The sequence below is a fragment of the Onychostoma macrolepis genome, chromosome 13, assembly GCF_012432095.1.
Source record: "Onychostoma macrolepis isolate SWU-2019 chromosome 13, ASM1243209v1, whole genome shotgun sequence".
NCBI lineage: Eukaryota > Metazoa > Chordata > Actinopteri > Cypriniformes > Cyprinidae > Onychostoma > Onychostoma macrolepis.
The window spans coordinates 18681882-18696742 of NC_081167.1; the positions used below are offsets into that span (position 1 = coordinate 18681882).

A 14861-nucleotide genomic window follows, 5' to 3' on the forward strand; every position below is an offset into this window, starting at 1 on the left:
TAGAATAACCTAGCAAAACTATTCTAACTGTATTTCTCTGCATTTACTACTTTAGGCAACTATCAGTTTAACGATTTGTTACGAGCCTCCTGCAAGTACTGTCCCGAACCCAAATGATCAAAACGTGGGAGATGGCCAAACTGGAGAAACTGCAGGTATTTTTATTTTCCTACATATTACTGTCCTACATAAACTGTTGTTCTTTTTTAAAACCAGTTGGGTTAGACTGCCTTACAGATCCGCAGGAAGATTTTAGGCATGTGTGTTTACATACTGTATGGAAATGATTGATGCAAATGAGAGACAGAACATGGATCACTCACAAACAAAAAGGACACTCTCTACCAGAGCCTGCCACATTGTCTGTGTGTGCCTAACAATAATGATGATTCACATATTAACTATGCTGTAAAACTAGGTCATTCAGAAATCAATATGATATTGCAGTCAGAAGTACTGTATCAACACATTAACATGTAACCGCCCACATTTACATATCAACACCTACGTATACAGTATTCATCAGCTGAATTTAACATAAGTAATTTACATAGATGTCTTAAAGGTACAGTTCAAAAATGGGGGTCATTAGGCCATTACCTTTTTTAAACGGTACACCTTATTTAAACCCTAAAGGGTGCATATTAGTACTTTAAATGTATATATTAGTTCTTAAAGTATACATATTAGTGGCTAAATGGTACATTTTAGTATGTTTTGAAAGGATACCCACCCCACTTCAGAATTATTTGTCTTTTTATGTTATTTTATTAATTATATTTAGTTATATATTTAATTATGATTTTTTTAATATACATTTATATACATATATCTGTTGGATTTGCTTCTAGTTGGTGAAGAGGAGAAAGGTGTTGATAGTGATGAAGATGCAGGTGATGTGGCTAAGCCAGGGGCACCTGGAGTTCCTCCTTCTGGACAGCCAAAAAAGATGGTCCGTACAACTCGGAAGCGACAAAGAACTTTGGCCAACAAACCCCAAGATTTCCAGGCATGTGTTACTCTTTCTAAACATCCTATCTGAGAAGTTGTTGAGCTTTAATCTGCTGACATTGTTATTTTTACTTAGATCCGTATTCGAGTAATTGAGGGTCGACAGTTACCCGGCAATAACATAAAGCCAGTCATCAAAGTAAGTGTGTGTGGACAGACACACAGAACGAGGTTCCGAAGAGGAAACAATCCATTCTTTGATGAGGTATTTTGGTTTTTAATGTGCCCATCTGACTTTGTCTGGCTTTGGTCTGCTTCCGTTTCACTCTGCACTGTACCTGTTTTGGCTAAAAACCTCACTTCTTTTCCTTCTCCCTGATATTTCTGTCGCTCTCACACACTCTCTCACTTGCCTCAGTGAGTCTTCAATCTCTTAACTTCACATACATATCCGGTTGCGGCTACTTTAACCAAAAGTTCTGTTTCTATAAGCATTTCATGGCTTGTGAGAGTCCTGTGTTGTGAATATAATTTAATTTCGATGATGTTTCCACAGATTTTCTTCTACAATATCAACATGTTGCCTTCTGAACTTTTTGATGAGAGCATCGTGATTCGGGTAAGATGGGTCTTGAGATGATCCTGGCACAAAATAATCTCTAAAAGCAGAATGTTTTCCTTGATCAGCATTCTGTAAACCAATCAATCATAGCCCCAACCCTGCCTAATATTAAAATCTGAAGACACTGATTGGTAGATAATGTTGTTCCTGGATCAAACCAGGATGAGGATACAGGAACATGTCTATATTTGCTGCTAAGAGAGTTTGTACTTTCATCTCTAGTTCATATTATATGTAGACCATGGTTGCAGCTTTTTACTGTCTGTCTTTAATAGATATATTTCTCTCTTAAATCTAGGTGTATAATGCCTACTCCCTTAGAGCAGACAGTCTTATGGGAGAGTTTAAGGTATGCTTTCATATACTGTAATCCATGCAATCCTAATGTCATTTGAATATATTTACCATGTTTTTATGACTTGGTTAGAATCTTAAAGGTGCCATAGAATGCATTGATACAATATTTTAAATTGTTCTCTGATATCTACATAGAAGGTATGTGGCTTAGGTAAGGGCAAAAAATCTCCAGAAACGGTTTTACATGTGCATTTACAACCCTAGGATTTCTCCCTAGAATGAAATGGTCTGTTATTGGCTTATTTGGAAGGGTCATGAATAATAATATTGAGCTCCGCTCTGATTGGCTGTTTCACAGTGCGGCTCATTTCAGTAGCTCACACACAGCAGGAAGGAAACACAGGGAGGAAAATATATATTTCAATACTTTCTCTCGCAGTTATACTGTCTATAAAATGTGGGCATCAGAGAGCCGCTATTAATATGCGGGGCACTGAAACTGCTTTCAAATGCACGATCGCTTTTTACTTTCACTTTCGAGATTCGTGATCGCACATACTCTGTTTATATTATGGAGCGGTGGTACTTACCAGACATTTTACAAGATCAGATGCTTGTCAGTGGTGCACAGGATCTGTAAATCAATCTTACTCTGTTTATGTGGTAAGTGAAATCTTATGTACTGCAATGTAACAGGCTACCACAAGCAAGGAGCTAATCATGTCCCTTTAGTGGCTCATGTTATTTTATTAGAACGCGTTATTTGCTTTCCGTGCCTTTCTGAATACAGACACCAACCCATCCCTGCACTTCACATCCCCTGCACAGCCTGGAACATAACATTTATTTCCATGATCTGCCATTTTCGCTGTTGTCCTCGCTTGTTTCTTCACAATACCTGCAGAACTTCTGATGATTCGGCTGGCCTAGAACATGGGCGGGTATATGCAAATGTTGGGGGTGTAACTATTAGTGATAAATAGTGATTATTTTCAGTGGTCTTTTTTATTCACGAGATTTACATAAGAAAGAGGAAACAATGGTTTTTGAGGCTCACTGCATGTCATTTCCATGTACAGAACTCTTATTATTCAGCTATGCCAAGGTAAATACAGTTTTCCATTCTATGGTACCTTTAATATCTAATTCATATCAAGCATTTCTGAAGAACGCTTTGATGTTGAGTTATATGTCCTTACAAATTCTTTCAAACCTTGTTTTAACAGCTGGATGTCGGCCATGTTTATGATGAGCCTGGTATGTAAAGAGTTTGGCTGTTGGATTCTGAACTGTTAAATTGTGCAACACAATGAAAATTGTGTAATGTTAAATGTTAAAAATTTCTCATGCTAGTACATAGTCTTTTAGGTGATCTTTAGTTATCTGCGGTGTGTCTCTGACAGGCCATGCAATCATGAGGAAGTGGTTACTGCTAAGTGACCCTGATGACTCAATCTCTGGAGCCAGAGGTTACCTGAAAGTCAGTATGTTCATAGTAGGCACCGGAGACGAGCCACCGGTAAGCTCCCAAGTACACATCACTCCGAATGTTTAAAAGTTAAAACAGTTAATTCTGTGCCATAGCCTTATGGGCAATGCTCCGATATGTTGCTGCACCTCCAGCAACCCAGGTTTGAGTCCTGTCTCAAGGTCCTTTACCGATCATGGTCCCCTCTTTCTCCTTCCCATTGTTTCGGTCTTATCTATACTGTCCAAGGGGTAAAAAGGCCAGAAATATAATAATTTGTTTTTAATTTTCAGTTCCTGAATCTAAATTAAACTTAAAACAAGGAACCAAGTGGATTGTGCAAATATGGACATTTTGTATTTAATTTTCAGCATGAATTACCATAAACATGTTTAGAAATGTAGGCATTTATATTTGGGGGAAATTAGAGCATTAATTGGGAAACTAGGAATTTAACAGTTCTTTGTTCATCCACCCTGGTAAATGTATTTGTCACAGTGCACACAGCAAGGAGGAACGAGGAACACGCAGATGAGGATAAACTTCAAAATAATAGTCTTTAATGATGACATCAGGGCAGGGCAGGGCAAGACAAGGCAAGGTTAACACAGACAGGAACACCAGGGAATAACGAGTAGACCAGACCAAAACTAACTAAACAGGCATGAACTAAATACACATGACAATTACTGATAATTAGACACACCTGAACTGAATAAACTAATAATCACACAGAACAAGGACAGGAACATGACCAAATATGGAAACAAGAGGTGGGAACACCTGACACACACGACAGAGGACTGACAGTATTAAGTAAAGATGCAAATTTAGATAAGTGCCATTTTAACATAACTTCATGTATTCATATTATACATTTATTCATATATTATTAATTATCTCTTAATAATAAATATATATATATATATATATATATATATTTTTTTAAACAAGAAAAAATAAAAATAGAATTAATGTGTTGTCCAAAAATAAACAAATAAAATGTATTTTGCTGTGACTTGGTCTTAAACGATGTGTGGTATCTATGATTAACTTGTTGGTCAGGTGGAAAAGCGAGAAGCCAATGAGGAACAGGATGACATTGAAAGTAACTTGCTGCTGCCTGCTGGAGTCGCTTTACGATGGGCTACGCTGAGTCTAAAAATCTACCGTGCAGAAGACATGCCGCAAAGTAATCATGACAGCAACACACAGCTGCAATTTTATATACTCCTATTTCTATTCCCATAGTCAGTAAGATGCATCTTTTGTCACTTCATTTTCAGTGGATGATGCATTTGCCCAGACAGTAAAGAACATATTTGGTGGAACAGATGATAAGAAAAATTTGGTGGATCCTTTTTTAGAAGTCAGTTTTGCTGGCAAAAAGGTAAAAGCAAAAAATAAGTTATTGTTAAAAAAATAGGACTGATTGATAAAGAATTGTGATGACTTGCTTCATTTTGGTCTTTTAAGGTGTGTACAAAGATCGTAGAGAAGAATGCCAATCCGGAGTGGAATCAGCTGATTCACCTGCAGGTTAAGGTAGGAAGGGTGCTAATCTGGAAACTAGGTTCATAGGTTAATAAAATTGAATGCATATCAGATTCATTAAATCAAAAAGTAACCATTTTCATGTAAATTGACTAGAATGCTTTATAAAACAGTGGTGGTTGAAGTCTAACATACAAAGTAAGTGAATAGCATAATATTTCTTCAATCTTTCCTTTTAGTTCCCATCAATGTGTGAACGCATCAAACTTACTGTATTTGACTGGTAAGTTCTTTATATGACTCTGACATATAGACTACCAAGCAAAAGTTTTGAAAGAATTCTCTTATGCTCACCAAGGCTGCATTTATTTGATCAAAAATACAGTGAAAATAGTAAGATTGTGAAATATTATTACTATTTAAAATTACAGTTTTCTATTTTAATGTATTAAATTGAAAATTAATTCATGTGATGGCAAAGCTGAATTTTCAACCGTCATTACTCCAGTCTCCAGTGTAACACAATCCTTGACTCTTGACTCTTGCTTTCTACAGGGATCGGTTGTCAAGGAATGATGTTATCGGGACCACCTACCTTAATCTGACGAAAATAGCATCATCTGGGGGTGAAATTGAGGGTAGGGTTCTGTGTTTGTGTCTCATGACGCGCAGGTTTGAAGTCATTTAGATTTTACTGTAGAATATTAATGAAGTATCACAGAATTTTTCCTTAACAGTGCAAACTTTGTTTTAAAATAGAACTTGCATAACAGAACTTTTGGATAAATGTTTACTGTCATTTACATCCTGTGTAAAATTGTAAAAAATGTAAAAAATTTCTTCACCAGAATCACCTTCAGAAAATGGACTGCCTCCTTCCTTTAATGGTAATGTGAATCTTATTAAATCTTAATAAATATATACATTTTATTTTATTTTATTGTTTTTTTTATTTTATTAATATACTTAAAAAGTAAAATAACCCTGTTAAATGTTCAGTGACATTGTGTTTGAAAAGTGTTTGAAAAACCTGTTTGAAAACAATCATTATTTTTGCAGTTACATTTGGTGGTACTGTTGGTGTATAATTTACACACATTAGTTAAAATTGGATGTACATTCGTATTTCTAATGGAGTATCAATATTTTTATGATTTTTAAGTTTCAGTTGTCTTGTGTTGATTTACTGGTCGTCTCAAAGTATGTCTAACCATTTTTCTTTTCTTTTTTTCAGTGGACACCACAGAATCTGAGGTTGGATTTCTTCCAGCTTTTGGCCCTTGTTATGTTAACCTTTATGGAAGTCCAAGAGAATTTACTGGCCTACCTGACCCATATGAGGATCTGAATTATGGCAAGGTGAGTGTTGTAAAAACAAAATTTGAGAGAGCTATAATATAAAGCATAATAAATACTGACCAACCCCAGCAACAATCTGAGAAGAAAAATTTTTTTGCAATACCTTGACTTTAAAGATAATATTATTTTTATGCACTGTTTGCTTTGCATAAAAAAATTTAACAAACAATACATGCAGCCATTTTAAATTCACACTGTCAGTAGTCGATTGCACAATCCGTGGCAGTTGTCAGAGCTGTTAAACTCGGTCTATGTGTTTCAGGGTGAAGGGGTGGCGTATCGGGGGAGGGTTTTGATCGAGCTCTCCACTCAACTGGATGACAAAACTGACAAGAAAGTGGAAGACATTTCAAACGATGACATTTTGGTGGCACAGGTAACAGCAAACATTTTTCACACCATTGCTTCATGGAATAAACATTCTTCTAAATATATTTTTACATTGATTACAAAAAACTAGGGTATTGAGATCACAATCATTATTTTTGCAGATCAGAACTAAAAACTCTTGTTTTACATATTTTCTGTGCAGAAGTACCAGCGAAGAAGGAAGTATTCCTTATGTGCCGTGTTCCACAGTGCCTGCATGCTTCAGGACCCTGGAGAACCTATTCAGTTTGAGGTCAGCATCGGAAACTATGGAAATAAACTGGACTCCACATGCAAACCTCTGTCCTCCACCACTCAGTTAAGCTGTGCTGTTTTTGACGGTGAGTTTCTCAACAAATAGTCCAAATGTGAGCCACTTGAGACTTAATTGTTTGTGTTTCTCCAAAGGAAATCACTATTATTACTTGCCCTGGGCTGATTCTAAGCCTGTTGTTATCCTCACATCTTTCTGGGAGGACATAAGTCACCGTTTGGATGTGGTGAACATCATTCTCTACATTTCTGACAGACTGGTACGATTTTAATGCATTTTCTTGCCATGGAGCAACCAGATAAACAATTCAGAGCAGTCACATATTTTGTATGCCTCTTTCTTTAGCAATCCAACATCGTCTCTCTGAAGACGGCGCTCCTGGCTAAAGTGTCTGACTCTCGCCTAGCTGAGATTTGGCTGAAACTTATCACCCAACTCATCGATGACCTTTCCAGGTAAATCCCAGAGGCTAAACTTTCTTATCTTTCTCTGTTTTATTACTTAGAATCGCCCTTGGAGCAGTGTTGAACTCGACAACAAAATTACTAAAGAAATTTCATTTTTATTTTGTCAATAATAGTAATGAAGACATGATGAAATAGATGCATTGTGATGATAATCAAATAATTTTGATTCATATTTAATTAAACAATTGGACCATATTGTGGATTAAAAATATAACAAAAATTTGCACGTAGTCCAGTGTCTCTAAAATGCAAAAAAAAAAAAAAACTAAAACTATATATAGTACAATGGACTAAAATGAATAAATATGACATAAAAAATATTGACTGAATTAAAATAACATTTTCTTTTTGTCAAAAAACAACAACTAGGACTAAAACAACAACAAAAAGGTAAAATGTAAAAATGTGAAAATGAACACTGCCTTGTGACTAACTTTATTTGCTTACCATGTCGGACATGTGATTGACTTGAATCTTGTTGCTCTTAGTTACCAGTTACCAGATTTGGAGGGCAAGCCGAATCTGACAGCGCTTGATATTCAGATCAAGAATCTGCATGACAAAACCATGGCCAGTGTCAAAGAGGTGGCCATTCGCATGAGGGAGGAGGCTGTAGATGTTAGAGCCACAATGCCTGATATAGAGGACTGGCTGGAGCGACTACAGCAGATCACAGAGGAGGTTTGGCATTGCCTCATGTGACACTAATCTTATACTACTGAGTTAGAGTTTGTAAGCAGAAGGGAATGTTGTACAGTATATCCAAAAGTCAAATATACATAAGCAAAAGCCTTATGAACATTCACATGTTTGTTTAAATTCACAATACAGCCTCAGAACAGTATGCCTGATGTTATCATATGGATGCTGAGAGGAGAGAAACGTGTGGCCTACGCCCGAATCCCAGCCAATCAGGTTCTCTACTCCACCCACAGCGAGCAGGCCATCGGCAAGTACTGCGGCAGGGTGCAAACCATCTTTATGCAGGTAAAAAAAAAAACATTTTGAGAGTGATGTGTAAGAGATGTGACTTAGCAATTAATTCACATGCATGCAATACCAGTTTGTGTCAAGCTCTCATTTCCCAATCCCATTCCCTCATTATTTCCAAATAATCCAGATTCAATTGGGGAAAAAAAAGATTAAATGTAAACTTGTTGTTTTCAGTACCCAATGGACAAAAACAAAGGTCTCAAGATCCCTGTGCAGCTGCGTGTGAACATGTGGTTGGGTCTGTCTGCACATGAGAAGAATTTCAACTCCTTTGCGGAGGGAACATTCAGTGTGTATGCAGAGATGGTTAGTAAAAGTGAACACTGAAGTGAAACCTATATAATATTGACATTTGTTGTGACCTGTTGTGTGGAACTTCCCTTAGCTACACTATGATGACCTTTTCTGTTCTCCTGTGTTAGTACGAGAATCAGGCTCAGGTTTTTAGGAAGTGGGGAACCACGGGTCTAGTTGGCCGGCATCATTTTTCAGACGTGACAGGAAAAGTAAAACTGAAGCAGGAACGTTTCATGCCGCCCCGGAGCTGGGAGTGGGAAGGAGATTGGATGATTGACCCTGAGCGCTGGTAAGCCATATAATGCATATTTTCAATATGAATATGTCTTATGCTATGATTATGATAATAATTATTGAACTTTACTTTTTAGCACCCACTCAGCTTAAACTACATTGCACTGCAAAAAAGCATTAATCAGTATTTTGCCTTTTTCCAGTAAATAATATCTAAATTATTTATACACCATTAATTCACTTGATAAGCAAAATTATGTAAATTAATACAAAAATATATATTAAATTAAGTTTATTTTTCTTATCCCATTGGCCAAATATTTTGTCTTGTTTTAAGAATAAACCTTACTAAAGCTTGTTACATTTTTGCACAAAAAAGAAACAATTTTCTAATGTGGTAAGAAAAATAAAATTTAAAGATAAACATAATTAGATATTTGAAATTCAATTTTAATTCTCAAATAAATGTATTTTTTTAATAATGTTTAAATATTTTTATAGTAATGTACTGTGTTTTTTTCTGTACAGTCTTTTGAATAGGATAGGTACAAGCCTATTCAAAAATTCTAAAAAAAAAAAAATAATAATAAAATAAAAAATACAGTAAAAATGTGAAATATTATTACAATTCATAATAACTATTTTCTATTTTATTATATTTTAAAATATAATTTTTACTATGATGGCAATGCTGAATTTAATAATCTAATATGCTGATTGCTCCAGTCTTCAGAGTCACAAGGTTTCTTATTATTATCAGTGTTAAAAACAATTGTATTGCTTAATGTTTTTGTGGAAGCCATGATAAATAATTAAAGCATTTATTTGAAATATAATTCATTTGTAACATTATAAACATATTTTCTGTCACATTTGATCAATTTAATGTATCCTTGCTCAGTAAAAGTATGAATTTTCTATTCATTTTTATAAAAAAACAAAAACAAAAAAACCTTACTGACCCCATACTTTTGAACAGTGGTCTATGTCATTTAGTGGGTTAGAGTCTATTTAGCTGTTTCTTGCACACAATCAGAGGAAATTGTGGTAGTTGGCATACAGCCGTGTTCGGCCCTGCTATAACATAAACATAATCTCTCTGCCAGGCGCTCTCTACTGTTTATATAGTCAGCTCATTTTTTACTCTTCCAGGCCTCTTACACTGACCCCACTCCCAACCCTGTACTGTGTCACGGCCTTGGCTCAGTGTTTGTTTGACTGATTTGTGTGTACTGAAATAAATGTGTTGCTAACGCTCCAGCTGTGTGTTCTGTGCTTGACTCAGTCTGCTTACAGAGGCTGACGCTGGGCATTCTGAATTCACAGATGAGGTCTACCAAAACGAAACTCGCTTCCCTGGTGGTGAATGGAAACCTGCCACTGAAACTTTTACTGATGTGGTGAGAGAACCAGCAACACTTAATGTCAGATTCAGAATGTAGACATTTCAGTTTTGAATTTGAATTCTGGAAATAGTATGGAAATTTTTCCCAACTTCCTGTGGCCTCATAGAAAGTTTACTGGGTGATCAATCTGATTAGTGAATTATTGACTTATTCTCATGTTTCAATTTATTCCAATTTATGAATTTTCTTTCTGTGTAACAAAAAAGTGAAATTTTGATAAATATCATGAGCATATTTTTAATTATAAAGCACAATAAAAGTATCATAAAAGTTTCAGTACAACTATATGAATGTGATAGCTTTATATGATGAATATCTGGTTAAGTTCATGAGATAAGCAGTGATGAATGATTCATGAATGAATCATTGATTCTTTTTAATGAATCAGTTTATCCATTTCTGATTCATTGATTCATATTGCGTCTGATTTGGTTTTCAAGTTCAACTCACTGACTCTAGTTAATAGCCCACAAAATTATTCAGAAAATAACAATTCATTTAATTTTTTTTATTTTTTTCATTACACCAAACTATTACTGTATGGCTTTAGAAGCCTTTTTAATGATACCTTTATGGTACTTTTATGGCCTTTGTGTACTTGAAATGCTCTTGAAATGATTCAAAATGTCACATTTCTCCACAGAAGAAAGAAAGTTATTCATGTTTGGAAACAATGATAGAATTGTCATTTTTGGGTGAATGACCACTTCAAGTATTGAATGATGGAAATTGTTCTGTGCAGAATGGAGAGAAGGCCCAGAACCCTCAAGAAATTGAGTGTCCTCCAGGATGGATTTGGGAAGATGACTGGAATTTTGACAGCAATAGGGCAGTGGATGAGAAAGGTCAGGAATTCTGACTACCAGGATTAAAAGCTAGTTATGTTACAGAAGATTTATATTTCAAATGAATGTTTCTTTTGAAATGTTTCCATAACAATATTAAGCAGCACAATTGTTTTCAACATTGATAATAATAAGAAACCTTGTGTCTCTGAAGACTGGAGTAATCCAGGGGTGTATTCCAGAAAGCAGGCTATGTGACATACCCAGGTATGTTTGAGGATAAGTGAGCGGATAACCTCAGCTTTCGGTTACAAAATCGGAGGTTACTTTCAGGGTATGTGAGTAACCATAGCAACTTGCTCTCTGAAGATAACCTGCTCCGGAGCAGGTTATGTTCCAGGATTAGTTCACTTCAGTGCTATCAGAGCATGTATGATCTACTGACGAGACTCCAGTGGGCGTGACAGATAGCGCACTATATTATATATTATTACAATACAGTTATGTATATAGCCTACTCTATATATATATATATATATATATATATATATATATATATATATATATATATATAGTTGTATGCTATTTTAATGATAAAGCGCTAATATAAGTTATAAATAAGGTCAGCCTATATATTGCTCTAATATGGTTATTATATTTTATTGGCATATATAACAGTTATCTGTATAAATTATAAAACACTATTATTACAAGGTAATGTTTAATTTAATATATTAGCCTATATATATATATGTAGAAATACATTATAGAAAATGCCGATCCATGTGTGAGATGATAATATAAAATGTAATAAATATATATATATATATATATATATATATATATATATATATATTTATTTCTGATATGACTTAATATATAATTAGTATCAAACAAACAATATAATTCTTATTCTCAAGGATTAAAGATTAAACGGAAAAAAAATAAAAACGATTGCAAAACCATCAATTAGGTGGCGATATGCACTATGCATAATGCCTACATGACCTTTGAACAGAAGAAGAAGAAGAAAGAAGCAGTATGGCGCGCTTATTCTTAGCGTCCGTTTCCATAGTGACTCGTCGATTCGTCACTCTGTTGAGAATGTCTTGAGTCTTAACCGGGAACATACTCTGAGTTGACTGAACTGAACTGGATGCGTTTTTGGAACCACATACCTCGAGTAAGCAAGGTTTGGGGTTAATCAACCGTGAGTTCAGGGTTTATCTGACGGTAAATTAACCATGCTTTCTGGAATACACCCCTGGAAGCATCCCTTGATTCCAGTATTTAATCATCTGTTTTTGCATCATTTGAACTGAATGTCAGGATGGGAATATGGTGTCACCATTCCTCCTGATGATAAGCCCAGGTCCTGGGTTGCTGCTGAGAAAATGTACCACATTCATCGCAGGAAAAGACTGGTCCGACCCCGCAGGAAGATATCAGACGCACCCACTACAGAGGTGAGAACTCCTCACTATTGTTACTTTCTGATTTTCAGTTGGTAATAATTTGATTTGTGCCATGTTAACTTGTCCTGTTGTCTTGTACTGCAACTGACTTTCACTTCTGATTGAGTACTAGTGATACTCATTAGCCAAATATTGTCTGCAGTATGTATAATCAATGTTTTCACAACAGAAAAAAGACATTGGTGATGGCTGGGAATACTCGTCTCTGATTGGGCGGAAGTTCCACAGGAAGGAGCGTTCCTCAGACACATTCCGCCGCAGGCGCTGGAGGAGGAAAATGGCACCAGCTGAACGTGTGGGGGCATCGGCTATCTTTAACCTGGAAGGGGCTTTGGTTAGTCCATTTATTGTCTTGAATGACTAACAGAGTAGAAAACAAAGTGAAATAGATTCTGTTTTGGGTAGGGGACAAACTTGGACTTATTTGTCTCTGATACAGGATTAAACGGGATTAAAAGTATTATCGTTTGTTTTTGAACCCTTCCCGTGGTTGTAGTTTAATGTCTAGAAAGAATAAAAATGGCATGACTTATGCATACTATTTTGAAGGACGCTGAACTTTTTAAAAAGCCACCTCTTCCTCACTTGGTTTTATTTGCTTATAGGGAATAGATGAGGACGAGAAAGGCAGCAAAAAGGACACGGCTAAACTCTTTGGTGCCAACACACCCACTGTGTTTTGCAGATTTGACAGTGAGTAATGTTTATTCATCACTGCTGATTAAAGAACTCCTTCTAAATTCCTTACACTGATTATATCTCTGAGACTAACACACCCCTCCTCTTCCTGACAATCTGCACAAAACAAAACAAAACAGCAACAATAACAACAGTTAGGGAGCCAATAGAAATCCTAAGTGGTGCTGATTAATGCCAAATTCAATAGGAAGAGGAAGCACCAAACACCTAGCTGTGCTGCATGGCAGAATTTCTATGGAAACTATAATACTGTTTTAAATGGTTACTGTACATTACCGTTCACAAGTTCAGCAGCCTTTACTCCAGTCTTCAGTGTAATTCTAGTATGCTCATTTGATGATATTTTTATGGAAATCGCAAAACATTTTTAAGGATTCTTTGATGAATATGAAGTTTAGTATTTATTTGAAATAAAAATCTTTTCTAACATTGTAAATGTATTTCCAGTCAGTCACTTTTGATCAATTTAATGCTTTTTGAATAAAAGTAAAAAAACAAATTTACAGTTAGTGTATGTCAAATAATTTAGAACTTCACGTGGTGATAAAAAATCAGTGGTTAATTCAGTATTAGAACTTTTATCATGTAAAGCTTAATTGAAAAAACAAAATTATTTATTACTTTTTTTTGTAATTGTGGCTTTATATTTCACACTTGTGGCTTTATATCTAACAATGTGACTACATGTTATTTTAAACTGTAAAGGTGCAAGACACTTTGTGATAGAATAAATAACTCAAGTTTCACCCAAATCACCATGCGTCTCAACAGAGTCATTCATCTACCATCTCAGAGTCTATGTATATCAAGCCAAGAATCTTTTGCCTATGGACAAAGACAGCTTTTCTGGTGAGGAATTTTTCATCTGATATGAGTACAATTCACCTTACACGTGTGTTTTTATTGTAAATATTGTCTGAGTGATCTTTTGTTTTTCACAGATCCCTATGTGCATGTGTCATTCTTGCATGTAAGCAAGACAACAGAGATCGTAAAGTCCAGTCTCAACCCCACATGGGACCAAACTCTTATTTTTGATGACATTGAAATCTACGGAGACCCCCAGACCATCGCTCATAACCCACCCAGTGTGGTATTGGAAGTTTATGATAATGACCAAGTGGTATGACTTTCTGTTAATCCAAACTCTGGCCTTCAGAGAATCTTCAAAAAGCACTACATGCTTTGATCTTGATCCATGGATGTGTTGCAGGGGAAGGATGAGCCGATGGGCAGATGCACGTGTCCTCCAGTAGTGAAGCTGAATCCTGCCACCCTATTAACACCTAAACTCCTTTGGTTTCCCATCACCATGAAGGGACGAAATGCAGGAGAAATGCTTGTAGCAGCTGAGCTCTTGTTTAAAGATAAGGTTGTTTTTATTCTTACTTGCCATGTGTTCATATTTTTCTCACTCTACACGTCAGTATTATTGTAGTCATTTTTATATGCTATTATAGTTTTATTAATATTTTAAATTAGCTTTTAATTTTATATTTTCAGCTTTTGTTTTAATTTTAGTTAACGCTTTAGTCATTTTTATTAGTTTTTTATTTCTTCTTTTTATATTGCAAAGTTTTAGTTTTAGTTCGGTTTCAACTTGCTTCAACTTAAACTAAACAAAAATCAAAAATGTTTCATTGGCAACTAAATGAAATAGTAATGTACAGT

The 14861-nt window shown here is 35.4% G+C and overlaps 1 protein-coding gene across 2 annotated transcripts in view; it reads left to right on the forward strand.

Annotated features, from left to right (window-relative positions):
- Window positions 1-14861, forward strand: part of myofl (myoferlin like) — a 28770-nt gene that overhangs the window by 6371 nt on the left and 7538 nt on the right. The window contains exons 5-34 of one of the 2 annotated variants that reach the window (XM_058795798.1): window positions 56-155; window positions 852-1009; window positions 1088-1216; window positions 1508-1570; window positions 1872-1922; window positions 3097-3127; window positions 3274-3389; window positions 4404-4530; window positions 4625-4728; window positions 4815-4883; window positions 5072-5115; window positions 5388-5470; window positions 5681-5719; window positions 6067-6191; window positions 6454-6567; window positions 6724-6901; window positions 6969-7093; window positions 7180-7289; window positions 7790-7982; window positions 8133-8288; window positions 8469-8600; window positions 8717-8880; window positions 10111-10225; window positions 10974-11076; window positions 12346-12482; window positions 12661-12825; window positions 13097-13184; window positions 13962-14039; window positions 14132-14313; window positions 14404-14562. In XM_058795798.1, coding sequence (XP_058651781.1) covers window positions 56-155; window positions 852-1009; window positions 1088-1216; window positions 1508-1570; window positions 1872-1922; window positions 3097-3127; window positions 3274-3389; window positions 4404-4530; window positions 4625-4728; window positions 4815-4883; window positions 5072-5115; window positions 5388-5470; window positions 5681-5719; window positions 6067-6191; window positions 6454-6567; window positions 6724-6901; window positions 6969-7093; window positions 7180-7289; window positions 7790-7982; window positions 8133-8288; window positions 8469-8600; window positions 8717-8880; window positions 10111-10225; window positions 10974-11076; window positions 12346-12482; window positions 12661-12825; window positions 13097-13184; window positions 13962-14039; window positions 14132-14313; window positions 14404-14562 — 3438 coding nt within the window. Of the gene's footprint in view, window positions 1-55; window positions 156-851; window positions 1010-1087; window positions 1217-1507; window positions 1571-1871; window positions 1923-2894; window positions 2976-3096; window positions 3128-3273; window positions 3390-4403; window positions 4531-4624; window positions 4729-4814; window positions 4884-5071; window positions 5116-5387; window positions 5471-5680; window positions 5720-6066; window positions 6192-6453; window positions 6568-6723; window positions 6902-6968; window positions 7094-7179; window positions 7290-7670; window positions 7692-7789; window positions 7983-8132; window positions 8289-8468; window positions 8601-8716; window positions 8881-10110; window positions 10226-10973; window positions 11077-12345; window positions 12483-12660; window positions 12826-13096; window positions 13185-13961; window positions 14040-14131; window positions 14314-14403; window positions 14563-14861 lie in introns of those variants that run through there. The other variant, XM_058795797.1, reaches the window with a different exon arrangement.